Source organism: Prunus mume, linkage group LG2, assembly GCF_029339155.1.
Source record: "Prunus mume cultivar Tortuosa linkage group LG2, ASM2933915v1, whole genome shotgun sequence".
NCBI classification, from domain to species: domain Eukaryota; kingdom Viridiplantae; phylum Streptophyta; class Magnoliopsida; order Rosales; family Rosaceae; genus Prunus; species Prunus mume.
The window spans coordinates 511,142-530,263 of NC_142699.1; the positions used below are offsets into that span (position 1 = coordinate 511,142).

The 19,122-nt window shown below is 36.3% G+C and overlaps 2 protein-coding genes across 2 annotated transcripts; both read right to left on the minus strand.

Annotated features, from left to right (window-relative positions):
• Positions 1-1,691: 1,691 nt before the first annotated feature.
• LOC103318978 (chloride channel protein CLC-c) lies at positions 1,692-7,128 on the minus strand. Its single transcript, XM_016791847.2, has 9 exons — positions 6,859-7,128; positions 6,222-6,422; positions 5,388-5,565; positions 4,767-5,029; positions 4,283-4,552; positions 2,628-3,759; positions 2,399-2,501; positions 2,002-2,179; positions 1,692-1,888 (listed from the first exon to the last, which is right to left on the minus strand). The coding sequence occupies exons 1-7, from the start codon at positions 7,005-7,007 to the stop codon at positions 2,412-2,414; spliced, it is 2,283 nt and encodes a 760-aa protein (XP_016647333.2). The 5' UTR covers positions 7,008-7,128; the 3' UTR covers positions 1,692-1,888; positions 2,002-2,179; positions 2,399-2,411.
• A 5,128-nt stretch (positions 7,129-12,256) lies between these two features.
• LOC103318980 (uncharacterized) lies at positions 12,257-14,606 on the minus strand. The gene is made up of 4 exons (XM_089046647.1): positions 14,144-14,606; positions 12,896-13,933; positions 12,702-12,807; positions 12,257-12,554 (listed from the first exon to the last, which is right to left on the minus strand). The coding sequence occupies exons 1-4, from the start codon at positions 14,431-14,433 to the stop codon at positions 12,396-12,398; spliced, it is 1,593 nt and encodes a 530-aa protein (XP_088902773.1). The 5' UTR covers positions 14,434-14,606; the 3' UTR covers positions 12,257-12,395.
• Between the last annotated feature and the right edge of the window lie 4,516 nt (positions 14,607-19,122).

Genomic DNA, 19,122 nt, shown 5'->3' on the forward strand with positions numbered 1-19,122 from the left:
AATACAACTAACAATCTTAGAAATGGTAGCTTATTGTTATTAAGATGTGGTACAGAGGGCTCTGGTCGAGGGAAACAAATATCAGTTATTTAATTTCTGGGGGAACCGTCTACGCCTAATTCACATTTACGGGTTCAACAAGCGATTGATGTTTCTAGAAACGAAAAAAATACCAAAACGTTCAAATTCACAGCTAATAACATTGATTTTTGAATGAATCAACTAGTTAATATATTCAAGATAATTACGTATTTACAAAATCCCAGCTTTGTAAGTTAACTCCTTTCATCAGCAGAGCGAACATAAATCTAGTCTTGGCAGGATTGATCCAACTTCATCCAAATCTTATATACGATCCAACTTCAAGATTGATCTTTGGGACTGTATAAAGCTATTATATTTTTCTAAAAGGCAAATTAGTATTTGCGGCTATACTTTTACGCGATATGTAAGTGGTGTAAACAATTTAGTACACATACAAGTGTACACAATTACAGCAAAATTTTCTCTTTTTTAATTACTTTAATTAGTAGTTATATTTTAATTATTATTTACCTAGTGAAAAATTAGTATTTAAATAATTTATTAAAGAAAAAAATTAAAAAAATTAATTTTTGTAGTTAATTAAAAGATTGAATCCTAATTATTCACATAAAGCTAAGATATTATTTAATTAATAAAAATAAAGTTAAAAAAAAAATTATTGACCTAAAGATATTAAGTTTATATTTATTTTGAAAATAAATCTCTTCCAATGAAATTTCGTCGAGAGAGGTCTAATCCGGCAATATAAATTCATATTTTCTTGTTGTTGCAATGTGGAAATATCTTTAAAGAATAAAATATTCCAAACTATAGCCGCTCGGCTATACTGTACAAAAAGAATATTTCAATAGTCTAGCCGCGCGGCTATACTTTACAACTAGAAACTTTTCAAAAGTATAGCCGCTCTATTAATGGAAAAAAATTCAAAAGTATAGCCGCTCGGCTGTACCCTGCAAATAGAATTCTTCGAACGTATCGCCGCTCGGCTATACTTTGTAAAGATAATATTTCAAAAGTATCGCCGTTCGGCTATACTCTATAAATATAATATTTTAAAAGTAGCCGCGCGGCGATACCCTATAAATACCATAATGTGGTATTCTCTTTTTTAATTACTTTTATTATTAGTTATGATTTAATTATTATTTACCTAGTGAATAATTAGTATTTAAATATTTTATGAAAAAAATTAAAAAAATTAAAAACTATTTATTAAGTAATATAATTTGTGAAGTTAATTAAAGTATTTAATACTAATTATTCATTAAAGATATAATAATTAAAACATAATTAATAATGAAAGTAATTAAATAAGGCTAAGATATGATGCCTTACAGTATTGATTATTTATTTAATTATTATAATTATTTATTTATTGTTATTGTTATCGTTATTGTCATTTTTATTTTTGTTATTATTGTGATAATTGTGCAATTTTTCCACAATGTTAATTAAGTACAATTTCTTTTTGTTTAAAAATAATAGTCATTACTCTAAGCTTTCCAAGAGGTCGTGTCTCGCATATCAAACTGTACATGAATCATTTCATTTCTTGGTTTTCCTAACTCAATCTAAAGTTTGGAGTGATGCCATTGCTACCATGTTCTGGAGGAGAATTAAGAAAAAAAATTATGTTGAGCTATTCCTGCCACAATGTAGTTAATTTATATAATTATAAGAAAATTTCAGGTGACCGTATGCTCTACATAAATCAAGGATTACATGCTCCTTCAAAAGACATTCATCAAATAAATATGTACTGCACGCATCTGGACAGGGTTACTTGTTGAGTTTGACAATTTAGTAAGGTTGCGGAAGAACCCAAATTAGAGAACACAGCAAGCTGCAAGTTGCAACATTCAAATCACAAGAACAAATGCAGTCAGCTCCTCTAGGTTTACTTGGTAACTTACCAAATAAAAATGAAAACAGAGCAATTTGTCATATCTTATGTACCTCCAGAGTGACCCTTGAGGAAGGATAACACACGTCTTGAAACCACTGAGCCGCCCCAAAGATGATGACTGAAGTGCTCAGAACTCTCAAGGACCACCCACAGTTTTGAAACTTCAAGATGCCTCTAGTCTCAATTGAACTTGGTTTGAAGGAGTATTCATAACTACTAAAGAATTACCTGCATTTCCCAGCTTCAGAAACTCAGATGTTGTATTCTAGTCATTCACAATATTCCAACGATAAATGAAACAAAGTCAAAAGTCAATAACAAAATAACATTGTATTAAGGTATTCATGTAACTACCAGTAACAAAAGTAACAAAGAACAATCCAGAATAGCTTTAAAGTTAAACATAAAAATATAAAATTAAATTAATGAAAACTGAAAATTTCTTACTTCGATCGCATTTTTACTCGTGAGGATTGAAGTGCGGGTAGAGTCCCAATATGTGCTCTGCCATGAAGTCGTGCCTTGTCAAGATTCCAACAACCGGAGGCTTCTGCATTATAGGGGAACTTTTAGTAAGTTGGGGGATTTAATCTTTCTTTTCTAGCTGTTAGCTAGAAACAGAAATAACCTTGTACTATAAAGAACACATGGTAATCTGAAATCATTTCAAACGTACCCCTGGTGTCTTGGGCACCACCAGCAAGTGCCTTAGGCCAAGTTCCCGAAAGAAAATGGCAGCTTTAGCTAGGGACATTGTTTCAACTACAGTGTATGGGGAGGTATTAGTAATGGGATGGAGATCAATATACATCTCCATCTCTTCCTCCTCAATGTCCAAATCCTCCAGCCTAACCCCCTTGCCTAATCCCGCCTTTCCAAAATCATGTGCTTTGAATCTATCCATAAGATCTGCTGATCCCATCAACACCCTGAGTTTTGTAAATTTCTTTTCTTTAAGCAACACAAGTAAATGAGATCTCAAAACCAGCCCACACAGCTCTGCAGCATTTGAGAAAGGTGGCTCATCAATCACAGGGAACCCATTATGCGCTCTTGTTTTAAGTGCATGCAGTATATTCCCCACTTTCTCCACCCCAGAAAATGAAACCAGGGGACCGGAGAGAACATCACTTGCAACCAAGTGTCTCATGTATGGTTCTGAATGCGCCTCCATATAAGGCAATCCCTTCATCTTCACAATTTGGTCATAGACACCCTTGTTGAAACAATCAGCCACACTTTTCGAAATTAGGAGAACTAACATCATTAGTGGAAGCATCAGAAGATTATTAGTAAGCTCAAGAAGTATGACACAGAGAGAAACAGTCGTTCTCATGGTGCCACCAAGGAAGGAGGCGGCTCCAAGGAGGGAAAAGAGACCCGCATCAAGTTCACAGTGAGAACCAAGGAGAGTCCCGACAAGGCGCCCATAGGAGGACCCAGCAAGTATAACAGGGATGAAGAGACCAGAGGGAACAGCAATACCATAAGTGACAATGCCCAGGCAGTACACCGCAACAAAGAAACCGAACAGAGTGGAGAGGTGGAACTCCCCATCAGAGCTAGAGCTTAAAAGGTTGCGGATAGCATCATCATTGGTACTGAAAAAGAGTGAGGCCAGGCCATTGTAGTGCTTAGGTGGACACTGGAAATTCTTGTAGTTTCCAGAGCGACCTATGGTGGGGCAGTGGTCCTCCAGGCGACGGGGACAAGGAATGCACGGTGAAAGCCATGGGAGGCCGTAAGAGCAACAAGAAGTCAAAAGGGAAATGGTAACGGCGAGCAAAATTTTACATGAAGGACCTCTCCTGTAAATCATTCTCAGTAATCAGCAACAGTACAAACTGCATAAACTTTTTTTCTTTTTTCAAGCAACGTATAATTTTACTGAGATTGAGAAAAATTACAAACATACATCAATTATGTGCATGTAATGTTCCACCATATAAAAGCATTTCAACAAGTTTGAAAGCTAATGCCCAATGACTATCTGAATTCTGAGAACATCTGGTCCCCGGATAATCAAGAGGAAGAAAAATGAAGTTGAGAAATTCAAAACTAATAAGAAAACTCAAAAGCATATGTTTTTATAACTGGAATTGAGAACAGATTATTATCAAACTTATTAAAACAAATGTGATTCTTTTCTTTTTCCTTAGATTTTCTACTAAGGCTAAAATGTGTAGTGTTGAGAAGACAAAATGCAAATTTTTGGCTTATACATGATGAAAATATTTGACACATCAATTTTATGTGTTCTTGTGTGTGGCTATAGTGTTCTATTATAATGACAAATTTAACCATCTTATAAATTGAAATTTCAAAGCATACTTATTTATGATGCTATACGTTCGAAGGACTTTGTCCACAAGGAAATTGTAAAGGCTTCCCAAAATGCCTCCAATGGCTCCAACGGATATGACTGCCAGAAGATCAGTACTGCTATAGGCCACCTTTGCTGAACTGACATCAAACATGATAAGGCCTCCTTCGCCAAATAGTCCACATTTACCACCCTTGCAAAATTCTATGAAACCTCTTAGCAATACTGCTACAACAGCTGTTGTGAAAAATGCCCTCCAGAGAAGAGCACTCCTCCACCTTGTGATAAATGAAGACAAAAATTACTCCAAGCCACAATAGAAGGAAAAAAGAAAATGTCGACAAAGTAATATACCTCAATCTGAACTAAAGTTTCTACAATAGATTATTACATTGCAAAACAGAAAAGACAGCTGCTCTTTTAAGCTAAATATAGTTATATATCCCTAGTTGCAAGAGACGTTAAAAAAATCTATGTGAAAAGGATATATACCATGAAGCTGCTTCTTCTAGTGCAAAAAGGACACCGCCAACTGGAGCACGGAAGGCAGCTGCAACACCAGCCGCAGCACCACAGGTAATCAGATCCCGTCGGTCCCGGTCATTTTTGAAGTACCTGAGACATTTCCAGGTCAAATGATACTTGCGAGAGCCACCCTGTCCAAACAAAGAGGCTATGCAAGCCCCAGTGTGTACCATAGGTCCTTCCTTACCCACTACAAACCCAGCAGCTACTCCAAATACAGAACCAAAAATCTGCCAAGTTGAGACTGTAATTATTACAAAATGAATTTTTAAATACCTTGTCAGCTTTACACAACCATCTTTAGCATACCTATAGTACATACACAACTTTGCTAGTGAGTATTGTTGGAGACACCAAAACCAAATCCCAAATAATGTAGCAGTATTTCATTTGCGATATCATTTGACGTCCAAAATGTGGGAAATGTTTTTGTGACTCCACTTTGATTGTTTACATAATATGAATATGAAATGCCAAACACTCACACGAACTTTTACGTATTTACTGGACATAAAAATTTCTTAATAGTGTGAGTGATAGATAAAAAGAAAGAGCGGAAAAGAGAACTGCTTTCAATCTGCTACTCACCTTTACAAAGAGAGTACTTGGAGCCAATATAGAATGAGCATCTACACCATTGAGATATGCTTTAACCTCAGGTATGCCAGAGCCTGCTGCTGCAGGGGAAATATAGGCACAAAGAGCAGCAGCAACAGCAGCCAAGACCATGTTACAACAAGCGAATGCTGCAAATGCCCGATAATACCTGCACTGGAGTTAACATAACATCATAGTTGCTCAAAAATATATATTACAAGTATGCCGTAAGGATAATCAAGGTAATGATTACGTTTTTAGCACTTTTTAATTAAACAGGTCCATAATACTAGAGGATAAATTTGCTAAAGTCGAAATATACAAGAAAAATTCTAAATTTATTTGAGACAACTTTACTTGAAAAATCAAAAGTCTCCCAAAAGGTTTGACAGTTTCCCCCCTTCTTCTTTATTCATGAATATTATCAATTTGCTGTCCTGCACTCCTAAAATGGGCATTGTCCATCCTGATGAAGACTAGTCATGCACTCGAATTTTGTTTCAGTGAAAGTGTCACTACGTCACTAAGATGAAATACCTAGCTGTTTTCAGTAATGAGAGTCTGAACAGATTCTACTGCATTACAAGTCCAGTATCTATAAGACAAGCAATTAATAACATAAATATAGCAATAAACAATAAAGATGCATTGCAGGGGAAAAAAGAAAAGAATATCAATGTCATGGTTAGATAAACTAAAATGATTAGGTTATCCCATAAAACAAAACCCAAAGATGGATGCAACTGGAACAATAAAAAAAAAAGAGAGGGGGTGGACATTGCATTGAAACTCAGATAGTACTAATGCAGTAGAAGCTAGGCTTACTTTTCCTGAAGCATGAGGTTGTTGGTAAGAAAAAGTTTGAAACCAGCTATGTTCTCTACAGCTAGGTTATTGAAAAACCCAACTAACCCAGTGCTTAGCCCAATAAGGAGCACAAGTGTCCATTTGAGGGAAACATACTGAAGGATCTCAACCCTCGTTCTAGACCTCCAGTCCTGCTTAAAAAGATCATTCTCGATGATTCTACAAGAAACCAGAGATAAATCAGTGAGGCAACATATACAAGATTGTTAACAATTATGTTTTAAATCCACAAAAGCTCTGTACTGAAATTCGGTGCGATATGTTTATAAATTTGCTTTCTTCATTAAACAGAAAAGGCTTCAAAGTTTGCTTTCTTCATTTTCTGGGATGCCAGAACATAACTCGTTTCAAAATCACTTCTTTCCAGTCTATATTTCTCCAATTTCTGGCTAATTTGTTGGGGGAGCAAAAAGAAATCATGTAATGAGATCCAAAGAACAATTTTTGGAAATGCAAGAAATAAGTTGACCCATGATAAATCAATCCAACATGACCATTGTCTGGCTGGACAAGCAAACAGGAAAAAAAATTATTGAAAAACAAAAACAACAAAGAGAAAGAGAAAGAAAATGAGAAGAGGAGGGAGGAAACAAACTCATAGTCCAGGCTTTCAATGGGGCAGATATTGGCACCAACAATGGCATGCTGAGAGGTGTGGTTTCTCCTGTTCTTCACAAGAAGTGGTTGTCTCAATTTCATTTCCCCTTTCATGTCTATTTCTATACTATTCTCCTCCAATTCCATCCTCTCTCAATCTCTCTCTCTCTCTCTCATAAATTTCAAGACTTGATCAGTTCTTCTCTCATTTGTCTTCTCAAGAAACTTCTCTTGATTAGTGTAGTCTTTTAGAAAAAAAAAAAAAAAATTGTGTTCCTGCTAGAAACAAGAAGATCCTATTAAAAATGAAAATGCCTTTTTTTTATTTCCTTCTAGACGATTTGTCAGTACTTCCACGTAAACATGGTAACATAACAAACATGAGTTTTTATGAGATCATTGATGAAGATAGGGACAAGACAAAGGTATTTTGATGACAGTTACATTGTTTTGAGATTTTAGGGGCCCAGTGCAGAATTGACGCCAGGACCTCTATTGTTAACGAAAATGTAGAAGGACAACAACATTTATTTTGAAAATTGAAGGACCAAAATGCAAAGTGGCTTTAATTTAGGCATTATTGCTTTGAATAATCCTTCCACCTTGTTGGTCCGTCGCAAATCTCGCGGCCTGGTGCTCCGGGCCGAGGGGATGTACGTCAACACGTGACGTCCTCCTTTTGGATGTGGTGCGGTTGTGCGTGGGCGTGTCAGCACGGTCTACCATGCGTCGAGATGATGATGAGGTTCGGGTAGAAGATGGTTTAAATGTTGCGCCTATTTTGCGTTCGACTCCTAATCAAACGATTGTGACCGAGTGAGGAACGAATTTCGGCCGTCAGGTTCACGGCCTGAGCTACAAGGCCGTTTAGTGGTGGTGTTGGTGGTGGGTTTTCAGGCGGTGCTCCGGCGCGTTGCTCAGAGAGCGACGGTCGTATGATATATGGGGTGAGTGAGGCGATAACAGAGGTGGTGCTCCGGCGCCTTGAAAATCAAGGGTCGTATGATATATTGATGAATGAATTTTCCTTACAGTCTACCACTACTCCTAAGAAAGAAAATAAAGGTATTGAAAGTGCATTACAGAAAATATAATTTGCTCCGTGGGAGGCTTTTGGTTTTGGTGTTTGAACCCTTTGAATGTAGTCCTGAGCTTAGCATTTATAGGAGTCCTGGAGGGACATTCGAGGCTGACAAGACCTGCGTGGTGGAGCCTGGCGGGGCAAGTGGGTAGTCAAATCGGCATTTGGGATCGTGAAGCATGGTGGTCTGGGGTTGAGAAGCATGGTGGTGTGACCCCCATAAATCTCGGCAAATCTCGGCCACCGCCTGATCGTGGGTTCGCCCCCTTGGCCGTGGGAACGCATTTAATGCCCTGGACTGGTGGTTGATGATTTGACCCTAAGTCGTAAGATTACTTGTGAGAATGTCTGCGCCTAACCACCCTGATTCCCATCACCAAATCCTGACTTCAGTCACTTCCCTCGTGCATTGAATGCTTCTTGTGACTAGTGGGTTTTGCTGTGAAGTCAGAGGCATTACTTCATTAAATGGAGCGTGGGGCCCGAGGTCACGTGGCGATTCAACCACGCCAGATCAGATCTTTGAGGCCTTCGGCCTCTGCCTTCAAAATGCGGTCGCGAGGCCGAGGATTCTGCCTTTGCAGCTTTTCTTTTGCTCTTAGGAGGCGAAATGCTTGACGAAACGGCAGGCGCTAGGGCCGAAAGGAAGTCCCTTCAATCAGTTCATGACCGTGTTTTATTAGGCACAAACACACCTTAGGTACATTTGTTAGACTGTCTCTAATGTCCAAACTCCTCAATTCAATTTGTTATTATGAAAATATAACTATTTATATATTTGCTCAAGCTGTTAAGAGCAGTTATCCTTACACTTGAGGTAGAGGTGTTAAACGAACATGGCTGGCCCGGCACGACACGGCACGAATACAGCCCGCTTAAGCAAGGCACAACACGGCATGACTTGTATATTTGGGACATGCTGAGACAAGGTAATTAGGCCCACTGGGCCGACTGGCCCAAAACCTAATGGACCGGTGAGTTTAAAGCCCATTTATTAAATTACATTTGTTTTAGAGAAAAATAATACATATTATTATCACATTTATATCTTAAATTCAAGTCTATTTCTTTTCTCTAATAATATGTATTAAAATTTAATGTCTTCTTTATATATAAAATAATAATTTTGTTTTTCAAGTTTTAATTTTTAAAATCCATACAATAATCTAGTCATTTTCTATTTAAATGTGCTTTAAAGAAATTTATTGACCACCTTTTTCAACAAATAATAAATCTTGTTAGTATATGCATAATTGTAAAAAAGATTTAAATGAAATTGTAAAAAAAATTACCAAAAAAAAAAAAATTTGCAATACATAAAGTCAAATTTGGGGTTTGTCCATCTCAGCCTCTTTAGTGGCCCAATACAAACACGACCCTAGCCCATATGGGCTTGGGGCTTGGGCTTGGACCAAGATTGATGATTTTCATAAATGGACAGGCAGACACGGTTTATTAAGGCTCATTTGGGAGTGCTTTTGGAGCAGCGAAAAACGCTTCTAAATAGGTGAAAAGCTCTTCTATCTTTTAAAAGTAGTGTTTGGCAAAAATTGCAAAAGCGCTTTGGGTGAGATCCAAAAGCACTTGGAGTGGTTTTGGAAGAAGCACTTGAGAGGTGCTTCTTCTTAAAAGCGCTGCAAGACAAAAACACGGGAAGCACTTGGCTCTCTTTAATGAAACTTTTAAAATGCCGAAATTACCCATATTTAATTTTTTTTAATGCCAAAATACCCTCTCTTTTTTTTTTTCTCTCCTATTAAAATTATAGTAAATTTGGCTTATACCCTTCAAATTCAATTTGCCGTACCTAAAACCCTTCACTTTTTGTTCCTATAAATAATACCCAATTTGTATAAGTAAAAACCCATGACTAGGATCCAACTCAGCAAGTTACCTAATTAAGCATAAAATCTGATTTATTGTACTTTTCAGATTCCAAAAATACTCCCAACTAAGTCATTATTGCATTTTGTATATTAATGTAGGAATCAATATGAAAACAGTTTTTAATTGGATTGTATATAATGACAGATGTTGAATTTGGAAAGATCTCTAAATGGTTATAATGGATGTAGGAATTAACTTTGAAACATTTTTAAAAAAATTTAAAAATAAATTCAAATTTAGGTAATCGGTTTGTTTAATAAAATGTTTATGTTATTTTCTTTTTATGAATTATACATGACTAATAATCCACTTTATAATTGTTTATGAATAAAACTGTACATACTAATTATGTTGAAAAAATAATGTACCTATTACTTGTTTGTTTTATGAAAAACATAATTTACCTAGTATGAAAAGTGTACATAATTATCTATTCCAAATAATGTACCTATACACATTTACAGGTATATTGTAAAATAATTTACATGTGGGTAAATAATGTACCTATATTTTATATAAATTATTGCGTAGCTATTTTTAATTATGAAAAATATATGCAAATACAAAGTAACTAACTTTATTAATTTTTTTTTTTGGTAAATAATATAGCTATATTTTATATGTATATATTTATATTATATTTTTCATAGGTACATTATTGGATATGTAATTTACAGTTTTTTTTTTTTTTGTTTTTTTGTAATTTTAGGGGGCGAGATGTGAGAGGGAATGACAACTAAAAGAAATGGGGTGATTGATATGCTATTAATAGGGAGTATATTAATTACAATTATGACAGTTAATGAAATGCTTGAAATAAATTATAAATAAAATATGAAGTTTGGTGGCAATGATGTAAAAACATAGAAATACTATGACCTCTTATATCCTACTAATCATTTAAATTTGAAATTGGGTTTTACACATAGATTTATAGAGTGATGGGTATATGTCTAGGAAATAGAAAATGTAGGGATCTATATTGGACAAGCCCTTAAAATTAAAACGCTACCCGCGAAAAGCCCAACAGACGCCAAAACTTATCAGACAAAAACACAGCTTCTATTCCATCTCTCACACACACACTGTTAACTCTGGTCGGCAACGAAGCTTCAACCTTAGCACCCTTTAGCAACACCCTTCTTCTTCTTCTGCCTTCTTCTTCTCAGACCTTTTTCCACCCTTTCCAGTTCCCAAACTTCCAGACTAAGCCAGAACTTTGAAAAAATCCCAAAAGAAAACTCCCTATATAAACACAAAGCCTTGAAAAACGTTGTGATCATATCTGCATGCATCTATTATCTTCCCATCAATAAACAGCTTCAGTTTAGCTTCTTCAGCCTTGAAATATACTAAAAGCACAACAACCCAAGACAGAAAAGAAGGAAATAAAGAGAAAGGAGCAAGCAACCCAGAAAGACAGAACCCACTTGAGCTTTTCATACAGATAGAGAGACAAAAGACAGAGCTTTTCATACAGATAGAGAGACAAAAGACAGAGCTTTTCACACTGTCATGGTGTTTTCCCTTTTGCTTAAATTTATGGCTTGTTTGTCTCTTTGTTGCCTCCGTCGCTCACTACTTTCAAATTTCAGCACATATATACTTTCCATATATTTTGATTGAAATTGAATGAAAAGGAAAAAGACGGATGCATTAATGGAAAACATAAATGGCTTTGTGAGAGATTATACTGGGAAGGGTTGCCATTGCTATAAAGCGTTTTTACTGTGTCAACCAAACACTCAACAAAATATCAAAAACACTTTTATGTAGTATAAAAGTACTTTTAAATGTGACATCCAAATGACAAACTGCTTCTTTGTAGAAGCACTTATGTCATAAGCGCTACTAACATAAGCGTTATTGGCATAAGCGCTTCGGAAAGAAGCACTCCCAAACGAGCCATAAAGCTCATGTTTGCTTTTATGTTAGGACTTTTTTGTTTTTGGTAAAAAATGTTAGGACGTTCATATTACATTACATGCTAGTAGTGAATTGATTATTATAAATTATATTAGTTCCTTCCTTTTTTTTCAAAGAAAAAAAATTATAGACATAGTGATAGGATTATTAGCACATCTGTTTAGTTCCCTATAAATGAATTAATTTTATTTATTTTTGTCCTGGGCTGTCTTTTAGTCAAATAATCCTCATTTGTAATTAAGTACTGGTCCCTTTTATTACAACAAAGGCTTATTGGTTGGGAGGACTTAGGAGACATAACTTTTTATAATGTCATTTTCTTGAGTAGCCAAGATGAAACCTGTGCATACATCTTCATTCTTCTATGCAACGCAAAAGGCAACACACATCACATACCATGTCTTATTTTCGCACTCGTTTTGTGAATGTTTTAAAAGAAAATAGAACTAGAGAGATCAAATGAGATGTATCATATCACTCATGATAAAGAAAGTTTGATTAATTAAATTGAATCCTTAACATAAATTGGATCATTAATTCAAATGTCCTTAACAAAAACAAAAGATAGCAATATCAATTAGGGGGCCAAGATGGCAGTAAAATGCCTCCATACTATCTAATCAAAGAGTCAAGATTACAGTCTACCTGTAATCCCACTTCTTCTTTTTGGTTACATGTAATCCCTCCTTCCATCCGCTTTTTCTTTTTCTTCTGTTTTTAATTATTCCGCTTGCATTCTTGGGTTTTTTCTGGTTTCCTTTTTCATGATGCATTAAGGCTACTTCATGTTTGGCTTCTTCCTGCAAAACCCAATTATATTATGTGAGAAACTAGATCCAAATGCTAATAAAAACACTTATAGGCATGCAAACAATTGAGTCTCTTGATTCATGGTCATTAAACAAATTAAAAAAAAAATCAATTTCATGTAAACACATTTCTTTTACCTCATGCATCAAAGAATTCTCATCCAAAGTGGTGTCATCTTCTTGTTTTGGCTGCTTCATGCTGGCTGCACTCTTACCTTCTTCGGGTTCATAATCCCCGCATTCTCTGAGAGTCGTAATCATCGTAAACAATAAAATCCAACGTATAGATTAATGTTATTGATGAAAACACGAGAAATGTGAAGAAAACTTACGGAGTAAAGCCGAGCGTAAGCGTGAACCAATTACGAACATTGATTTTCATAGGAAGAACAGTTGAATGTAAGGTCTCGACCATTTGTCTTCTTCCTCCTTGAACAATTTGAAATGTGGTGATACAAAGATCTTGCACCTTATCACATTCTTCGTTAGTGCCAGTCTTAAAATGAACGAAGTCTTGGTTTCCCAGATGAACCAAATAGTCGGTTACAAGTCCATCAAATTGTGATGGCGGATCTGCAATGTCAAGGCCTTTTAATTCAGATAGCTGGACTAGTGAATATTCAATACCACCGTCATCATCTTCTTTAATCTCCAAGGAGTATGCTATGATCGCCCCCACCTGAAACACATGTAAGGCATAGATAGTCTTGCCTACAATCACGGCCCTCCCTCGGAAAGGAGTACAAGTGCCAATTTCCACTCGTTTCCAATTCTTTCTACCCACATGAAAAGCAAGGACATCAAAGTTTCTGTGCAAGTCGGACAATATATACAAAATAACGCCAAAACCAACGGCATAACCAATTACCCCCATACGAAAACTATGAGAAAATGGAAACGAAGGCATTTGCACCCAATCCTTCTTATCAGGGTTGTATTTCCCAAAGAATAAGGCTGGGCCTTGTACGAAGTCCGTTTTGGCTTCAAGAAAATAAAGTGTGCCATATGCCGACACAACTATTCCATGTTGCTTAAACTGTACGGTAGAAGGTGTTAAGTGATCTAATGCCCTAGTTTTCGTATCAAAGATATACCCTCCAAATGACTTAACGCAAGGTTTATCCCAACCCTCCCTTGAAAACACATATAGTTGGGAGCGGTCGAAAATCCTTGCACCCAAATGGGTGGAACCACTGAACTTGGCTACACGTGCTACTCGTGCACCCATATCATCAACTTCTCCTCCAAATCTGAATTTAACTTCATATATGGCATTAGTGTATTTGCCCCTATTGAAAGTTACCATTAAAAACAAAGATCTATCTTCCCCCTGATTTACCGTCGTTGATGCATTCTCAACCATGGGCAAGCTGGACAGAGAAGAGAGATATACAAAACAAGTCAAATTAATCTTTCCAAAAAACTTCCAGACCTAGAGAGAATTAATGAATGAAGCCAAAGCTATACAATCAACATAGCAAGATAAATATTTTATATTATATAATATATATAAAAAACAGCGATGCAAATGGGAAACAAAAATGAAGAAGACGAAATCCACTAGTAAGCCATGCACTGACCTTGGGTAAGGACGAACGGCCCCATGTTTGCGACTGACGGGGCGTAGTAGGTCAAGCTTCTCCGATATTAATTTCTTCAGCGCGGCTAGAGATTTCTCCATCTTTGATATCTTGCCCAGTTCGCCCAACGATTTCTCCATCTCCCATATCTGTCCCAGTTCGCTCAGAGAGTTCTCCATCTCCAATATCTTGGGCAGAGATTTCTGGATCTTCGATATCTTACCCAGGAGCTCATCCTGGAGTGATGCCATCGTCGAGACATGGTCTTGACTGGAGGCTGCTGCGGCCATAATCTTGAATGCTAAATTGAGGCAAACGGGAATTTAGGGTTGGTTGTGGGTATGAAATATAAGCTAAAGCCTGGAATTAATTCAATTGATCAATATGCTCTTTCATTCATCCGTAAAGTCATGTATTCAAATAATGGCCTAATTAATCTTGATAGGAGCAGGAAACTTTTTAAAAAAAATATTTTTATTTTAAGGAACAAGCAGGAAACTTTTATTAAATATTATTTTTATGAAGGAAGAAACAGGAACCTTTTTTATTTTTAGCCAAATAAAATACGGGAAACTCTTTTCTTTTCTTTTCTTTTCTGTTTTTCTGTTTTTCTTTTTTTTTCTGAGAGAAAACAGGGAACTTACTTTTCTATTTTAGTAGGTGTAGGTGTATGACCGCTTTACTCTATTTGGTTTCCCGTTTTAAAATTCCTAGTGTTACCCGTTTGTTTAGTACCCAATATCAATTATCATTATTGTTAACAACATGCTTAGGATCTAAGTGATGTTTTTCCTTTTGATGCAACACTGAAATCAAATAATCTGATTTTTTTTTTTTAATCTTAAATTTTCAGGAAATGGAGGTTGATTGTGATTTAATTGATGATGATTACATTGTTTACATTAAAAAACAATGGTGCAACAATAAGTCAAAAGACATTGTATTGGATTCTTGTATTAACTTTTACAATTTTCATATTGATTATGCTAGCGAGAAACAATATTATCAGGGTGAGATGTTTTTCAAGGAAGATAGACGAGGTGGAATGCATGTGACATTTGTGAATATGGATGCTAAGGCTGGAACTAAATTGAGTGTTGAAGAAATTTTTAGGTTGAACATTAAAGTATCTAATAAAAGTATTCTTCGCGCATGGATGTATGCATTTTCCAAACAGAAATCATTTAATGATGAATGCAGTGAGGCTGAAAGTGATATGGAGAAGGGTTGGTGGAGCTTGTGTTATGACAAGTTTGATAAGACACTCTCTGAATGGGTAGGCAACTTTGATCCTACAAAGTTCAATTTGATAGTTGGAAGTAATTGTCTATCTGATTTCTGGCGTGGTACAATACGGTGAGCGTAATAGTATTTTTGTTTCAGTGCTATTAATTAATTTATGGATGTTAACTTTCGTCCAAAAAAATAAAATTATGGATGTTAACTAATGTATTTCATGATTTGGCAAAGATTTAATAGAAGCAATTGTTCAAATTCACTATTGTGGGCTTTTTCACGGTTCGTTGAATCGATATGAAAATTATGTTGTTGTTGGGGACCAAATGAAAATATATAACATCGGTGGTTGTTTGGACGGCTGTAGTAGTGCACATGCCCGATATTCAAAGAAAATGCAGGATTTCAATGACTTCAGGGACACTCTGCAGGATTTGCTGGCACCTGATTTTACTAATTGGCCTGAGCGTGATACATTTCTTCAATGTTTTGACGATGCTGCAAAATTAAACTTAAGGTGAGTTCTTTTGAACATTATTTTTTGGTGAAATATATGTTGTTGTTTGTGTGTTTATGTGTTGTTTTTTTCCCTTTTCAGCTATAATGACTATGTTGAGAAATTGAAGAACCACCCCTTTTTATTGACTCCTCGTGGAAGGTTGAAATATGTTACAAGTATTTATAATGATAATCATCTATTTACTATAAACCAGGAGTTGAACAACGGTGATGAATTTCAAGATTTCTATGATTGGTACGAAGACAAAGACAAGGATAACTGGGCTAAGTTTTTGTGTGATATATTTGAGTCTGAAATCAGTATCTCATATGATCGTTGTCCGTCGCAGCTTTTAAGATTCATGCGAAACATCTATGAACATTATAGGAAATATACTAAGATGAAAACTATTGAGAATGTGGACGAAATTCTTAGGACACACTGGAAGGGTTTTATTGATCGGGTTCATCTGATCAATAAGATTGAAGCTTGGGTGGATGAGGGATGTTGTTCGTGATCATAGCGTATAACTACTTGCTCAGACTATTACAACTAACATCAATTTGTACAAGATATTTTAATGTGTGTAGTAGTTTTTTTTTTTTTTCTTTGGGTCTCTTGACATGAGTTACTTTATCTATAATTGTTCTTAAAATAAAGCTGCATAATATATGTTTTCTTTGGGAAGAATGCATGAAGCATGTATAAATAATCGTGTTGCTTTGCTTATTATGGAACCCCAAATTTAAAACCATAGAGAAAAGATTGACGTAGCCGCACACTGGCCACTCCTCCTCCTCCTCTCTCGTTCCCTCTTCCTTTCCACTTAAAATTATTTTTTTCAAATTATTTTTTAATTAAAATTTCAATTAAAATTTTATGTTATTCACTTGAAAATTAATAAATTATTGAACTTCATATAAAAATAAATATAAAAGCTAGAAAAGAGAGATGTTTTGAAATTGAACTAGGATAAATATTAGTTATGAGATTAAAAATATAGCATTGAATATAAATAAATATTGAAATTATATATTTTTTAATTTGACCGGTTCGGTTTGGCCCGGTCCAATTTTTGAAGACATAGAACTGGATCCAAAACCAGTCCAAACTGGTTCGGTTCTGTTTTTGACCAATTGTTGACTTTTTGGTCAACTCGATTTTTTCCCCTTTTTTCGGTGCAGTTCGGCTCGAATTTCTGGTTTTCCGGTTTGAATGCCCACCCCTACTATATTGATCTCCCCTAAATGTCTAATACCAGGAATGCATCGTGGGAAGGTGTGTCGGTTGAAGAAGTCATTGTATGAATTAAAACAATCTCCTAGAGCTTAGTTTGGAAGATTCACGAAGTCTAAGATATCTTTTGGCTATTGTTAGAGCAACTCATATCACACCTTGTTTTTCAAGAGACATCATGGTAAGATCACTGCACTTATTGTATACATGGATGATATGGTGGTTACAGGGAATGATATTAGATATATGCCCTAGAAACCAATATAAAATGAATAATTCTAAGGAAATAATATATAATAGTAAAAGAGCAAGAACATTGCTTTAAATACATAACATACACAAAGTAACAAGTCCATGGATTAAGATATAAATGGAAAGTGGTCTAAAGAAGTTAGATGCACGAGACCTTTCCATACATATAAATATCATATCCTAAAATGTTCATGGTCATAGGATCACCAATTGGACAATGGTGACCCGCAAAGATTGGTACACATTATGTCTGCTTAATTGGGAGGATGACTAGTCTCAAGTCATTCGTGTAGAGACACTGAGACAGATGTGTAGGGGCTCTATAGAAGATAGAGTCCACTGAACGCGATCAACTCTAGAATTCTTGTTGTCTACTCATTCTTTCATCCCATGCAATTCTTGATGAAGAGCTTTAGGGAGGTGCATATCTTTGTACCCATTTGGAGAGCTACGAGGTGGAGAATCAACATTAAAGGGAGAACCAACAACAAAGGGACCACTCCCTCTACTTGAACACCATTCTTGGTTTCAACATTCGCTCCAAGGATATGAACATCTTATCTTTCTCTCAAATAGGATTTAGAGAGTCTTTGGTGCACACTTTCATAGACTTATAAATATTGGAACCAAATGAGACTTGCATGAATCCCTAGTTTATTTAATGCTTCTACTCTTACTTTGATTTCGTACTAGATATGGCGTGCTAGGTGATTTATACTCTCAAAGTTTGGTTGTAGAGTTTTTAGAAATCTTTACACAACACCATTCCTACAATATTCCCTTTAAATGATCCAGAAGAAAGGAAGGCACTGCAAAGTCATTTATCTATTGAGTTTGAAATGAAAGATCTTGGTTCTTTAAAATATTTTCTTAGGATTGAAGTATCTCGGTTTGTGAAATGAATTTTTCTTTGCCAACAAAAGTATGCCTTATATTTGTTGGGAGAAACTTGTCACACTGCCCGGGATCGGCTCAGCCGTAGCGCGATATTGTCCGCTTTGGGCCCCTCTTTCTGCCCTCACGATTTTGTTTCTGGGAGCTCACGAGCAACTTCCCAATGGGTCACCTATCCTGGGATTACTCTAGCCCCAAGTCACTTAACTTCGGAGTTCCCATGAATCCGAAACCAGTGAGCTCCCAAAAGCCTCGTGCTAGATGACAACACAAGGATTACAACAGCACCAAACTTGACCTTGCCACCCTTGCCCACGCGCCGGCAGCGCTTGGGTGTGTAGAGTAATTTTTGGCAACGGAAAATACTCCACAACACCATTCACCCTTCCTATCCTAGATACTTCTCGAGGAAAGGATCATTTTATTCAACTACGGGAGGTCTAATTTGGACGGCAACCGGCCGGAATTTCACTTTGAAATCCGGCGAAAACCTGGATTTCGAAATCGGGATTCTAAACAACAAATCGATCCTTACCTATGCAACAGAAAGCTAGAGCTCGAAAAATAGATGAGAAACCATACCTTACTCGTCGGAATTGGTGGTCGGAGGAGAGAGATGGAGCGGTGAGAAATTCTGTCAAAATCGGTTTGTTTTCGATTGATTCCGGCAAGCACAGTGGACGGTGGTGGCTGAGACTGTTTGGGAAAGGACGAGGGAGAGGTGGCGGTTCAAACGAGACCGGTCTCGAGGCAGTCGTTGATTGCAGCGGCGGTAGTCTTGGAGGGTGGCGGCTGTGAGAAAAACGAATGGAGGGAGAGAGATCGAGTTGGGGAGAGAGATCGAGTCAGGGAGAGAGAAAGG

Excerpts from the sequence above, each read along its gene's own strand:
- LOC103318978 (XM_016791847.2), bottom strand. The coding sequence starts at position 7,007 with ATGGAATTGGAGGAGAATAGTATAGAAATAGACATGAAAGGGGAAATG. Across the intron at positions 5,030-5,387 it reads CAAGTACTCTCTTTGTAAAG|ATTTTTGGTTCTGTATTTGG; the intron begins GTGAGTAGCAGA and ends TCAACTTGGCAG. Across the intron at positions 4,553-4,766 it reads CTAGAAGAAGCAGCTTCATG|GTGGAGGAGTGCTCTTCTCT; the intron begins GTATATATCCTT and ends ATTTATCACAAG.
- LOC103318980 (XM_089046647.1), bottom strand. The coding sequence starts at position 14,433 with ATGGCCGCAGCAGCCTCCAGTCAAGACCATGTCTCGACGATGGCATCA. Across the intron at positions 12,808-12,895 it reads CTTACGCTCGGCTTTACTCC|AGAATGCGGGGATTATGAAC; the intron begins GTAAGTTTTCTT and ends TACGACTCTCAG. Across the intron at positions 12,555-12,701 it reads AGAATTCTTTGATGCATGAG|GAAGAAGCCAAACATGAAGT; the intron begins GTAAAAGAAATG and ends TGGGTTTTGCAG.